Source organism: Dioscorea cayenensis, chromosome 8 (assembly GCF_009730915.1).
Source record: "Dioscorea cayenensis subsp. rotundata cultivar TDr96_F1 chromosome 8, TDr96_F1_v2_PseudoChromosome.rev07_lg8_w22 25.fasta, whole genome shotgun sequence".
Lineage (NCBI taxonomy): Eukaryota > Viridiplantae > Streptophyta > Magnoliopsida > Dioscoreales > Dioscoreaceae > Dioscorea > Dioscorea cayenensis.
The window spans coordinates 11,475,223-11,489,745 of record NC_052478.1 but is presented as its reverse complement, the minus strand read 5'-3'; the positions used below and the strand labels follow the sequence as shown (position 1 = coordinate 11,489,745).

General features: G+C 38.7%; 1 protein-coding gene across 1 annotated transcript; it reads right to left on the bottom strand.

Moving 5' to 3' along the window:
* Positions 1-222: 222 nt before the first annotated feature.
* Positions 223-1,857, bottom strand: LOC120267784 (7-deoxyloganetin glucosyltransferase-like). The gene is made up of 2 exons (XM_039275469.1): positions 1,329-1,857; positions 223-1,219 (listed from the first exon to the last, which is right to left on the bottom strand). The coding sequence occupies exons 1-2, from the start codon at positions 1,840-1,842 to the stop codon at positions 282-284; spliced, it is 1,452 nt and encodes a 483-aa protein (XP_039131403.1). The 5' UTR covers positions 1,843-1,857; the 3' UTR covers positions 223-281.
* Positions 1,858-14,523: the final 12,666 nt, after the last annotated feature.

The following is a 14,523-nucleotide window of genomic DNA, read 5'->3' as shown; positions in this document are numbered from 1 at the left end:
GGTATTTTCAACGAGCCATTAAATCTTTTCCCAAGTGTAGTTGAGTTGTAAATTCTATTTTGTTGTAGCTCTTGAATTATATTTTTGGAACTTGATGCCTTTTTTTTTTGTTATCTATAATTTGTGCCTTTGTTAGATTGTATTTTGCTTTGACTTAGGTTTTTAGGCCTTGCGTGCATGCGGGGTTTCTACCATGCTGGTGCGCGGCCGGGTTGAGCTCAGGCCTGACACTTTATTAAGAAAAACAAAACAAGCACAGCTGATTAACATGGAAAGTACATTCACTGCTTTGGCTGTAGCACTCGATTGATCAGTGTCTTGAGATTATTCATAGATGAACCCTCTTGTTTCACTGCCATTGTTGCAAGTCTCTTCCATTCAAGTGCAGTCTTCTTCATATCCTTCCCCTTATCTCCATCCATCAGCACCCTTATCATCCCTTCCACTTCATCTCTCTTGACATTGTTCTCAATCTCCATGCCAATTCCCCACTCACTGCATGCATAGTGACAATTAGTTTGTTGGTCTCCAAAGAATGGCCAACATATCATGGGCACACCAGCACAAATACTTTCCATGGTTGAGTTCCATCCACAGTGTGTCAAAAACCCTCCCACTGATGCATGCATTAGGACCTTCTCTTGAGGACACCAGCCAGCTAGAAATCCCCTCCCACTTTCAGTGATCTCATTCAAGAGCTCTTCTGGAAGCATTGCATTCTCACCCTTCACAAGATCAGACCTAATCACCCACATGAAGTCATGCCCACAGTTAGCAAGCCCCCACGCAAACTCCACCATTTGTTTATTACTCATCACTGCTATACTTCCAAAGTTCACATACACCACAGACCCTTCTCTTTTCGCATCCAACCATTCAATGCAACCTGGATTCTCTTTCCAGAGGTTAGACCCTGCTGATTCAAGAGGACTTGTTGGCATCTCTTTCAAGAGCAAGCTCAAAGGACCAATACTATACATAGGTGGTAGCACTGGTGACATGGTTTCAAGAACTTCTCTTTCTAAATCATCAAAGGTGTTGAAGATTATCGCAGTTGCATGCATCGCACACTGTGTCTCATCTTTTAGGAATTTGAACCAGAAGTCTTCTGGATCAGTTGTTCTTATGTTACTAGGGATGTCCCTGATCCTCATGTTCTTCAACCCTGGAATCCAGTCCATCTCTTTGTTGAGATGCCCATTGATAAGATCATCTTCACCTAATCGAACATGCATGATCAGTAGTGGATAATAGTTAGAAACAATTAATGCTTAATTTCGTATAGATTTTTATATATGAATATAAATACTTAAAGTGGATATATATACTCTTGAAAGGGACTAAGCCTTTATCCATGAGCTGTTGGTAGTTGAAGAAACCCCAAAAACCACAAGCACTCAAAGAGCAGAAGAAGATGTTAGGAATATGAAGCTCTTGGGATGTTGGCAAAGTGAACTTGGTAACAATGTCCGAAATGATGCATGAGACCCGAGGTACACCAGCAGCACTGCTGTTTCTGAGCTTGACAACGAGGTTGTGAAAGGGAATGGCACAATGTTCTTGTGTTGATTGACAAACTTGCTTGACATCTTGAGGGATATTCTCGTCAGACGGCGGGAGACCATCTGGTATCGTCTCAAAACGGAAATCTGGCAAGCCTTGTAAAGAAGAAGGGCCTCTTGACTTGAGGATTCGGTTGTAGTTGAACTCAGTGTGGATGAAGGTGATGTGGAAAACATGCAAATGGAGGACCTTAGCAAACTGCATCATGGCGTTTATGTGGCCCTGTGCTGGAATTGGCATGCACACTGCATGAGGTTTCTCTTTTGCTAAAGAGGCCATCTCTAATTGTGTATTTCTATCTGTTCATCTCTTTCGTGGGTAAAGGTTTCATGTATGCTTCTTTTATAGATGGAATGAAAATGGTTATTTAAAGAAGGTTTTACTTGCCACCACATTAACATTAAGGAAATTACTTGCTCATCCCTTCAGTTAATTTTCAGAAATACTTGCCACACATTTTTTAAATTTGTTTTTCTTATGAAGGGGAAGCAATTCTTGCTGTTTTAATTCAGGGTGAAACAATCTTGTTTTTTTTTTTTTTTAATTTATATAATATTTTGATTGTGCATTTCATTAGAGAGTAGAAATCTAATTGATTTTGACCAATAAATCATGATTTTTATAATTAAAAATAAAATTTATCTTCATAATTATATATATAATAAATAATTATTATTTAATTAAATTTAAAACATTAAAAATTATTCTAACAATGGCTGGTAAATAAAATTAAAGAATAAAATGGTTAGCAAACTAATTTTTTAGTAAAGAAAATTTTAAATTTTTTAATGAAATGTGGATAAGTCAGGTAAAAAAAGACACTAGTATGGAGTAATTAAATACCTTAACCCATCATCTGAACTTATTTTTGATAAAAACATAAAAATTTTATATAAAAGATTCAATGTCACTAGATTAAGACATATTGCATAGATGTAAACGATATCAAAGAATACAGAGTGTTAGAATGAAAAGAGTTGCATTCTTTTTAGTTGGGTGTTGGTGAACGCTAATACACATCATTGTTAGACATTCATAGCTTTCTTCTCTATTTATAATTTGTTTGGCGTCTGTGGAAACATTTTCCGTTTGAGTTTTATTGGCTTATTTTCAATGGTCTGTTTTTTTATAAACAAAAGAAAAAGTGCCATCATAAACAATATTATTAACAAGTTTTAAGACACAGACCGAGTCAATAATTCAATATTTTTAAGGTATAGCTTGTATTTTGTGCATAGGAAGTAGAGGAAGAGTAGAAAACAACAACCATGAATATGTGAAACAAAATTTAAATTATTTTGCCATTTGTTCTAGTCCGTGTGGATGTGAAAACGATTTTGCAACATTCATTAAAACCCTCCATTCGAAAAGTCAAATAAGTTCTTCTTGATGCTCCATTTGCATTTCCATTGATTCCATTTCTTGGAAGTGCAACAGGTATGGACAATTAATTGGAAGGTGGCCAATCTGTCTCATAGCTGATAAGAATTTTGTTTCCTTCTTCAGAAGAAGCACAACACAAGTAATTGCATGAGACAAGTAATGCTCTACTTATAAAATTAGAAGCTTTGTTATAAATTAAATAAGATTTTTGGGAGGGCAAGTGGTCTATTAGCAGTTGGGTCCTTATTAGAACCCTTCACAAGTGGTGAGAGTTCAAATTATAGATAAGATCACATTTTTGAGAGTGTGAGTAGTGGTTGTGTTCGGGTGGTCCTAGCGTCCATGTGTGTGAGTGCCCTGTCCCTCACTTGCTCTACCGAGGTTTGTGCATGCCTCTGTTTTTCTTAGCAGCCTAGCAGCTCATCTTGGCATCAAATAGGATTTTAGTTGACATCATTGGTGATTTCTGAGGTACACAAAGTTTAACAAAAAAAGGTCCATATGTTTGGGAGGTGTTTTGGTTAAACAAATATAGTGTTAAAAAATAGGATGTTGGTCTACAGAAAAGAATGAGATTACTAGTACTAACCTTGGTTCCAAAAATTAGCCTTACCAAACGAGTGATGTATGTGAATAAAAGAAAGTAAAATCAAGAAGTACGAAATAAATGAATAGAGAAATCAGGGAAAGAAATGATGTCCTGGCATAGCATCCTTCTAGGGTTTTATAAAGTGCAGGACAAAGGTTGCCAAAGTATGTAATCCTATTTGAACGAGAGGTTTCCTAAATCATACTAAACCCCTATTTCAAGGGTGAAGAGTAACTAAATCGGTGCAGTGCTGATGCAGTCACCACACAATCACATTAGCACTCTATGAAACCTTAATGTGAGCCAACGAAAATTTCTTAAGTAGGCAATCTCTCTTGCGAAGACAGATTACCCCTAATCCGAATACAAAATAGTGATGTGATTTCTCTTAAAATCTATTCCACGTAATTGCAAAGAGTACGGAAATTCTCATTACCACACTCAGGAAGTTGAGGGAGATGAGGCCTCCAAAGCACTTTATTTCTAACCTTACTTACAATTCCCTCTAATTGTGGTATGTCTATATTAGGTGGATATTTTACTCATCATAAAGCACATCGAGTATGATAACTAGGGTTTTCGCCACAATAGCAATCAAGCATTTAAACACGTAATTAGATTAAAAAAATGGATTGCAATAACAAAAACAAGTAAATCACATAAATCGACAACCAATGTCAAAAGATAAACTCTAGAGTTCAACTACGCCCAAACATCTAAGAAATTAGCCCTCCATTAATGGAGGGAAATCATCAAAACTACAAGATGCGATGAGAATGAATGAAAACATAGAAACCATCTTCTCAATGGTGCCGGAGATAGATCACTGGAAAACTCCAAGGAACTTTCTGTGAATGCCACCAAGGTGAGCTTGAAAACTACGATCTCGCTCCCCTTGATGTTGGATCCGGATCTTCTCCAAAAGTCACCTATGGAGCCCTGGAGGTTTGCCTCCTTTCTTCCCTATCCTCGCCTTTAAGAAAAGAATAAAAGATTACCCTAAAAATGCTCATCATGTCTATTTATACTCGGTTGCTTACGGGCATAAGGACGTGGCCGTAAGGAGTTGGAGAAGATGTGCCGTGAGCCCAATAGGAACACTTATAGTCGTAAGCCCCATCCATAAGGTCTTTTGTCAGAGTTACGGTCTAGCTTATAGTCATAAGCACTGGACTGTAAGCTTCACTGTGCTACCCCATGTGATAGCCTTTCTGATAAGCTCTGGTTGTAAGCTCCTCTGGATGGTCCTTATAGGCATAAGTCCTTCCCATAAGGTCCTTTGGTTTGGCTCTGAATTACCCTACGGGTATAAGCATGCTTGCAAGGTTATATGGAAGATGCTTATGCTCGTAAGCTATGCCACAAGCTGCCCGTAAGCAATCATGTTTGTCTTCTCCTTATTCAATTGATGTTGAGAGAGCTCCATCTTCTTTGTTTTGGGTCTAGGATGCTTCTTTTATGTTTCTTCTCATCTTTAAGTATTGCCCGAAGTCTGAGAATGCATAACACCCTATGTTTAATGTCAAATTCCATAATATGTTTCTAATACATGCTTAATGAGTGTACAAGATGATATGAAATATTAGAATATTGTACACTCATCAAATTTCCCCACACTTAAGCTTTGGCTTGTCCTTAAGCAAAAATAAAACATTACAAACCAAGTGGAGAAAGTGCAAGACTTCGAGTGCTCAAGAATTGGGGGGTTACAACAGTAATTAGGTTTCAATAATACAAGAATGGTAAAAATTTCAAGTTCCAACAAGATTGAACACTCTATCAAGGATATCTAATGTGTGCATGTTACAACTCTCTACTTCACTTTTTTCGACCTATAAGACTTCAATAGCAAAAATTTCACAAACAATTTCTTCTTTGCAAGGTGGTAGCTTCACACAACTCCTAAGATAGCCTTTTCTCATAAGGTCTCGTCAAGTGGCCTTCACACTTAAGAGAGGTAGCTCTTTCCGTATCTTTTAGTAGAATACGATAGCTTTCACTCTCCTAAAGAGGTACCTCTTTCTCTCGTTAGGGTATACAAAGTATACGATTTATCGAGAGTAGCTTCACACATCTACTAGGGGTAGCTTTTTACGTTCCCCACATTTTCTCTTTTTTTGAACAAATTCTTTCATATTTGCAAAAAAAAAAAATTTCAATTTAAACCACTTCAAGTAAAATGAACTAAACTATACAAAGTCATGCATGGTCTAAGTTGTTACAATAGAGAAGTTGTGTGGTATAATTAAGTGAATAACCAGAAATATAGTGAAAACTAACAAAAATATAACTCAAAAAGGAACAAGCTCGCATGTGTCTACTCTAATACTATGAAACTCTTACTAAATTTTAAATGCACCATCATAATTCACGACTTGGCATGGAAAAGAATAACAATAAATCTTTAACCCCTCCCCCACACTTGAATCATACAGTGCCCTCAATGTGTGTAAAAGATGAATATGCAAGGCAATATAAATAAGAATAGGAGGGGAGTGAAAAGTGAGTACTTCCCTGGTTCATATTTGAAAGTTCATCGATCCTTTAAACCGGTCTAGTGTGTTTGTTAAAGTGCCCAAGTAGTGGAGGGTCACTCAAGCTCAAAAAAAGACTGAGTGAGCCTGCCTTTTGCAATTGAGGATGGTGGGTGTTACAATTAAGTCCTGCGAGTACAACCAGGAAGACATTAAAGCTCAAAAAGAAAAAAAAAATAACAAAACAGAAAAGTAAAATCCACTAATAAGTCACAAATAAGTACACAACTAGACATGGCCAACCCTCACCATAAAAGATGAATACAGATACTGAAATTGAAAATACAAGATAAAATGAAAAGAAAAGCTAGGGCTCGGTGGTGACAGAAGGCATGAAGTTTATCAGTGGGTGTGGTGTCGATAAGGGAGTAAACGCTGGTGGTGCTGGAGTTGGTTGGGGAAGGGATCAGCTGGCTCAGTAAATCCAATGCACTACAGAGGTCAACATCAAGCACTGCCTATGTTGCCAAGATGGCCTGCTAACCCTCCTGCAACTGTCAGACCTCTACTCGTAGCTCCTGAATCTTTGATTTGCACTTAGGAGCTACTAGGGTGACTGTACTCGCCGATGCAGTGGCTGATGGCCAGGATAACTCACTGTTAGACTCACCATTCGATTCCTCATCCTTATCCTCACCCTTCTCTGATGGTAGTTCTGTAGGGGTTGGGGTGAGGATCCATCAGGAGCCTCGGAGCATGACCATCCCCATTAAGAGTAAAGTATCCATACCTAAGGGAGCCATGCCACTGATGACATCTTGCCCTTAGAGTCGATCTATTATCCCCATCCTTCTAATAAGACGCATGATGCAGGGGCCTGCAAAGATCACACCTAGGCATGCATGCTCACCTTGATGAGCGATAAAGTGTGCCAGCGTGAAGCCAAGGTGGATGGGGTGATGCTCAACTAAGCTATACAAGAATAAGAGCTCTTGTCGCCCTACCACTCCATTGCTATCAGCTCAACCTGCAAAAAAACAAAGTGATGACAATGTCCACCTATCTTAGAGCTGGGTGTGTAAGAAATAACACCTTGGTGAGGCCTAGATATTAACTTTGATATACCCCTGCTCAGATGCTACCAAACTCCTTTAGCGGTGATACCTAGAGAGAAATCAATCAGCAACTGCTCATACCGTGGGCCACTAGTATAGTCGGTGTCATATAACCCCATCAGTAGAGCAAAGTTAGTATACATTTATGTTTGCTGCTCGCCAAACAACTAAAATCTGATGACGCCAGCCCTATCAAATCCTACCAACCCTCAGCCTACCTTAAAGGTGAATAGGACCTCGAGAGTGGTATCTCTGTAGACCTGTTCCTTAAAGGAGAAAAGCCGACTCCATCTGCCGGTCTGCATTATCCCCCGAACTTCCTCTTCTAGCCCCAACTGAATGAGAACAGGTAAGTCCACTGTGTGGGACTGGCCAAACCGCTTTGTCTTCAAGTAAGTAAACCGCTCTGGTAAGCGATCATGGAAGAATGTGGGGGTTAAAGGGACCTAGTGCGAAGAAACCTCCTCATGGCTAGACCTTAGGTAAATGCCTCGGTCCTTCCCCTCTTTGCCGTCCTATAAGCCACCTTCTTCGCTCGAGTTATCCTGCAAGAAAAAATACGGAGTTTAACACACAAAATATGAAAATTTTCTTGAATCATGAGGACTAGAGGCCGTAAGCCTAGGGGAAACTCACCTTTATGGTAAGCCTTATGGCCGTAAGCCTCAAGTTCAGGCCATAAGTACACCCTCCTATTCAATGGAGCTCAAAATTTTATAAAACATTCATTCAAACTCAATTCTATTTATCCCTAGACATATACAATCATTTCATTGAATTAAATCAAACATTCATTCAAACTCAATTCTATTCATCCCTAGACATTCATACAATCATTTTAATGAATTAAATCAAACATTCAACAAAAAATCATCGAAAGACTGTACCTTTAAGCAAAGAAAAAAGAAATGAAAACCGGCCAATAAAATGAGATAAAACCAAGTCCAAGCCTGTTCTAGACACTCAAAAATGAAGGAGGAGAGAGCAAAGGGAATAAGAGGAGAAAGGCTCATCGGCGACCAGATTTGGCAAAGAACAAATAGAAATAATGATCAAAGGCATCGGCAGTGCTTACGGGAGGCTTATGAGGGTAAACTACCACCATAAGTCTCTCTGTAAGAACATTAATGGGGTGCTTATGGCCGTAAAACCTATCCTATAAGAGTAAATCTCCTTTACAACCAAGGTTACAGTCATAAGAATTGTTATACAGTAGCTCATAAAGTTCTCTGAATTGCTCTTATGGCCTGACCTATAGGCATAAGATACCCATAAGGAACCTAGGCCATATCCCATGGGGGTTATGGGGCATAAGGGTTTCTGGGTATGCTCGTAAGTTCTCTGTATAACCCTTACGCCCCCACTTACGGGCATAACTCGCACGTAAGGTACCTTTAAATTGTGCTCTTCAGGACTTCCTGACCGTAAATGCACTCAGAAGACTCTCTAGAAACCCTTGCAGGGAGACTTATAGGCGTAAAGATTCCCATGAAGCTATTTGTTGAGGCATTATGGCTGGTCTTATGGGCGTAAGTAGCCCGTAAATAGCCCTGAAAATTTGAGCAAAGTTTTCCCTTTTCTAAAAAGAAAGATCAAGTACAAATATGACTTGTTGAGCACTAAAATGAGTGTCTAAGGCGACAACCAACCAATCAAACCAAGAAAAACAAAGGACACGCTAAGCATTTTATTGCTAACCAAAAAAAAAACAAAAAATAACAACTAAAATACAAACTAAGTAAAAATATGAAAATGCTTGGGTTGCCTCCCAAGAAGCGCTTGTTTTATGTCACAAGCTTGACGTACCTAGTGTGTGCATGTTTAGCAGGTTGCAAATAGGAATACTCTTCAAACCCAACGTGAGTATCTTTGAAATAGTACCCAAGTGAAATTTTAGAAAATAGGAAGCTTACTAATTAGCTTGACTGACTTGGACGTTACCTCTTTGGGTAAAGGTTTCCTCTTGCCTTTCTTGGGGGAAGTCACTTTCTTCCAATGCTCTTTGCACGTGCGTTCGTTAACTGAATTTGTTGTAAGCAAAGGGGGTGTCTCCTTGTCTTGAGGGTCATCCAATAACTCATTGAAAGGCTTTCTTTGCACCAATTCTTGCGCATATTCATCAACAATAGAATCAGTCATGTCCATGAAATAACAAGTATCATCAGAAGTGGGAGATGTTTCATAGCATTAGATAAAGCAAAAACAACTTGCTTATCCCCAACCTTAAGATTCATTTTACCATTGCTCACATCAATAAGGGCTTGGGAGATGGCTAGGAATGGGAGACCTAAAATGAGGGGCACCTCAACATCCTCATCAACATCTAAGATCACAAAATCAACCAGGAAGATGAATTTATCTACTTTTACAAGCACACCCTCATCACACCTCTAGGATGCCTAATGGATCGACCACTAGTTCAAGGGTTATCCTAGTAGGTTTAAGGTCGCTAAGTCCAAGTTTTCTAAACATGGTGAAAGACATAACATTAATACTAGCTCCTCGTCTGCTAGACCTTTCTTATTCACCAAATCACTAATATAGTAAGGAATAGTAAAACTTCCTGGATCTTTTTTCTTTCTCGGTAGCCAATTTTGTAGCATTCCTACACTCAATGTAACTGTCAACACCTTCTCAAATCTTTGCTTGTTTGTTCATAGGTCCTTGAGATATTTCATGTACTTTAGCATTTGTGAGAGGGCTTCAACAAAAGGTACATTGATGTGCAATTGCATAAGCAAATCGAAAAACCTCTTGAATTGCTCATTGGTATGATCATTCTTCAACCTAGAGGGATATGGAAGCAGTGGAATATACTCCTTTACCGGTGGTGGTATAATCTTATTGATAGGGACGCAAGTATACGTGCCAATGATGTTATAGAGTGCTAAAAAAAGGGATATCATTCCACAGGGAAGAGTGAGAATACTAGTCATAATTACAATTTTGAAAATTAGCCTAACCAATCAAGTGATGTGTGTGAGCAAAATAAAGTAAAAGGAAGAAGTATGGAATAAAAGAGTAAAGAAATTAGATGATAAAGTGATGTTTGGCCATAACATTTTTTTAGATGTATACAATCCTATTTAAACTGAGTGGTTTCCTAAGTCATACTAAACCCTTCTTTCAAGAGTTAAGAGTAATTAAATTAGTGCAGAGCTGATGTAGTCATCCACACAATTGCATTAACACTCTATGAAACTTCAATGCGAGGTTACAAGGATCTCTTAAATAGGTAATATCTCTTATGAGGAGAGATTACCCCTAATTCTAATACATAATAGAAATGTGATTTCTCTAAAATTTAATCCATAGGATTGGAAAGAGCACGAAGATACTCATTAACTCACTCGAGGGAATTGAGGGAAACGTCATCTCCAAAATTTCTTATTTCTAGGCTTACTCATAATTCCCTCTAATCGTGGTATGTCTATGCTAGGTGGGTATTTCTACCCATACAAAGCACATCGAGTATGATAACTAAGGCTTTTACTACAATAGCAATCAAGAATTCAAACAAGCAATTAGATACAAATGAATTGTAATAAAGAAAATAAGTAAATCACATAAATCTAACAACCAATGCCAAAATATAAACCCTAGAGTTCAACTATGCCCAAACATCTAACAAATTACCCCCTCCATTAATGGAGGGAAATCATTAAAGTTACAAGATATGATGAGAATAAATGAAGACATAGAAACCTCCTTTTTAATTGCACCGGAGATGGATTGCTGGAAAACTCGAAAGACCTTATGTGAAAGCCACCAAGGTAAGCTTCATGGCAACAATTTCTTCTCCTTGAATGTGGATCCGAATTTCCTCCTAGAATCGCTTATAGAGCCTTGGAGATTTGCCTCTTTTCTTCCCTAACTTCGTCCTCAAGAAAAAAATCATAAATTTCCCTAAAAATCCTCATCAGCTCTATTTATACTCAGCTGTTTACGAGCTGCATACGGGCGTAAGGATGTTTATGTAAGGAGCTAGAGAAGATGTGTCACCACTTTAAGGGAACACCTACGGCCGTAAGTCCCATCTTTAAGGTCTTTTGTCTATGTTACATTCCACCTTACGGCTACAAGTGCTAGATCGTAAGCTTCATTGTGCTGCTTCTTGCAACAGTCCTTACGGATATAAGCTCAGGTTATAAGCTCCTTTGGATGGTCCTTACGGGTGTAAGTCCTGGCCTTAAGGTCCCTGGGTTGGCTCTAAACTTCCTTTTAAGGGCATAAGCATACCCGAGAAATTCTCTAGAAGATGCTTACGGTAATAAGCCATGCAATAAGCTGCCTGTAAACAATCATGTTTACCTTGTCCTTAATCAACTGATGTCGAGCGAGCTCTATCTTCTTTATTTTAGGTCTAGAATGCTTTCTTTAGTTCTCTATAGTCTTTAAGAGCTTCCTGAAGATTGAGAATGCAAGAAACACTAAGTTTAGCACTGAATTCCACAATGTGATCCCAATACAAGCCACATGAGTGTACAAAATAATATGAAATAATAGAATATTGTATACTCATCACTTCTTAACAATTGGAGTAGCTCTTTCCTCTTTCCTCTTTCCCCGGACCTTCAAAAATTTTGATTGTCAGCTCTTTCTCCTTCTCCATCACCTTGTCTCCACTCATACCCATTTTTTTGCCACTCCTAAGAGTGATCGCCTTGAGGTGCTCATGAGAGTTTGCCTCGGTGTTACTCTATAAACTGCCTTGTGTTCACTCAAACAACAACTCGCAATCTGGCCAACTTGATTCTCTAAATTCTGAAGAGAAGCCTAATGTTTCATCATCATAGATTCTATGCTCTAGAATCTGGTATTTGACTTCTAGAACTTTGTGTCCGTAGTTTGCATGAACCGAGTAATGACATCCTTAAGAGTGGGCTTCCGATCTGACTGTGGGTAAGGAGGAAATCCAGGTGGGGGCTTCTGCTACTGTCCTTGATTTCTGATAAGTGCTAAATAGTTCATGTTTTTCATATCATTTGCACTGCATTTAGCATGGATTTTTACATGTTTAGCACCTAATTAGTACGGAATTTCATTCTTTTGTTCACCATGACCTTTATTTATGTTTTAGGAAAAAAAAAGTGAATACAAGGCGTTTTGAAGCAAAACAGGTGAAATTATTGAATCAGAACTTCACCATGGATCACAACAGGCGTGGTGACAAGTTATGATGCCTGTTGCCTACACTTACAACTACCGTTATAAAGCCATGGTAGCGTGGAACCACTGTGAGCAACACTGAAGCCACAACGGCCTCACAACGACCTCACAACGGCTATTGTGAAAAATCTACAACAGCCGTGATCTAGCCACACCACATCTAGAGATCGTGCAAAGACGTAACTCAGAGCCCAAGAAATAACTTACTCACCAAGGGCATCACAACGCCCGTGGTGAGGTCGTAGCAGACTAGATTCTATATAAACCCTAGGTTTCTTTAAATTCGGTGAGTCTTTTACCGAATAAGATAGGGTGGTTAGAGTTCTAAAGATATGAGTGGTTGGAGATGACTTTCAAGCATATTTCAGCCTATTCCAGTGAGTTTCTTGGGGATAATCCAATGATCATTGTTAGAGGAGGACGCGTGAAGGTGTTCGGCGTCATCTTGTCAAACTTGGGAATCTCTCACCCTCGACTTTGGCAAACCTATTGTAGGGAGTTAGTTTAGGAATTCTTTTAAAAGCTTTTCTATTCTTTATTCTTAAGGTTTTCTCTTGCATTAATTGTTTATTTTATGATCCATAAGAACCTAATTCGAGGGAAATTGTATGTCTAGGTACTTCAATTATTATTTATGAATCTTGATTGTTTAATCCAATAAACCTTTCTAGTTTTTGAATCATTGCATGTTCGCTTGGATGATATTCTTGTTAATGTGGATGAGAAAGATATGCCCCCAGATTAAGAGAGTCATGCTTTGTTAGATCTATGCATGCTCTAAAAAGTTAGGTATTGCTAGATCTCTGGGTCAGGGATTGATTGTCCCGTAGGCTTAGGGTTTGATTTGTCCTTTCTCATGGAATTCCTTTACTTAAGACAAATATAGGAAGCTAGGGTGGAAGAGATTCTATTTTAAGTTCCTAGTGATTTAGACCTAGTTGACAAGAGATTGGGACTAGTAGGCCTTTGAATTCCCCCGGTTCATCTAGAACACGGTTGTCACACTAAAACCTATCATAAGTAATACTTAAGATAACTATCATACAACCTCTAAACTCCTTCCAATTGTGCTTAACAATTCTCGAATTGCATTGTGCAATATACTATAGAAGTCGATTAAAGAAAGAACGTTAACGTTAGGCTATTGATTTATTGAAAAGGTAGTAATATGAGCCTCTCGCCGTTCTTGGAAAAATATGACCAGCGTGCTTACCCATGAGGTATTACTTGATGACCCGAACACTTGCGGTATTAACGGACCAATTGTAATATTACTTGCATACTCTCATATTTATATTACATATTTTCACACCACCTCATAAGTGCCCGTTAATTTTCCTAGGAAAAATTAGGGTAATTCCTCCACCCTAGGTTTTGCATGTTTCTATAGGGGTTCCCTTACGATCAGAGGGCACTATCAACGAAGTCAAACTGCTCCTAGGTTCGTGTGCCACTCCTACAATGGGACAATTTCTCGATGTATGTCCTTCACCACACGTATCACAAGCCATAACTACAACTAGTTTCTGGGTGAATAAGTTATCGATCTTTCTACTCAAAACCTCCACCTGAGCGGCTAATGCTATAACTTCACTAACCTGTAAGATCCTGACAAGCTATTGGCTGTCTCTGAAGTCTTACTGCCAAGTGTCCCTACTATTGCCGAATCAATGAGCTACCGAGTGTTCTAATTGAGGCCTTGGTGGAATATCTGAACTTCCATCCATTCTGGGAGATTATGGTACAATCACTTCCTCAATAAATCCTTAAATCTCTCTCATGCCTCAAAAAGTGATTCTAAGTCTAATTGTATAAAAGAAGTAATCACTTGATGTAGCTTGGTCATTTTCCCTACTGGAAAGTAATAGGTCATAAATGATTCGATGAGTTGTTCCCATATTGTGATTGAGGACGGCGGGACAGGGCCTATAACCACTATTTGTCTCTTCCCTTCAAGGAGAATGGAAATAGTTGGAGTTTGATCAGCATCGGCAGATACATTGTTAAGCTTCATCATGTCGTAAACTTCAAGGAACCCTCCAATGTGACTATTCAGATCCTCATTAGGAAAATCGTGAAATTGTATGGTTCGTTGGACCATCTGCGCAAATGCTGGCTTGAGCTCAAAATTATTTGCATCTACTGGTAGCTAAACGATGCTAGACTAGAAACCATCAAGAGTAGGCCAAGTGATTAGTGCATTTTTTTATAGACATTTTGCATACATTTC

Bases quoted from the DNA above. Each gene is read 5' to 3' on its own strand.
- LOC120267784 (XM_039275469.1), bottom strand. From the start codon at position 1,842: ATGGCCTCTTTAGCAAAAGAGAAACCTCATGCAGTGTGCATGCCAATT. The intron at 1,220-1,328 runs GTATATATATCC...ATGTTCGATTAG, and splicing joins AGGCTTAGTCCCTTTCAAGA to GTGAAGATGATCTTATCAAT.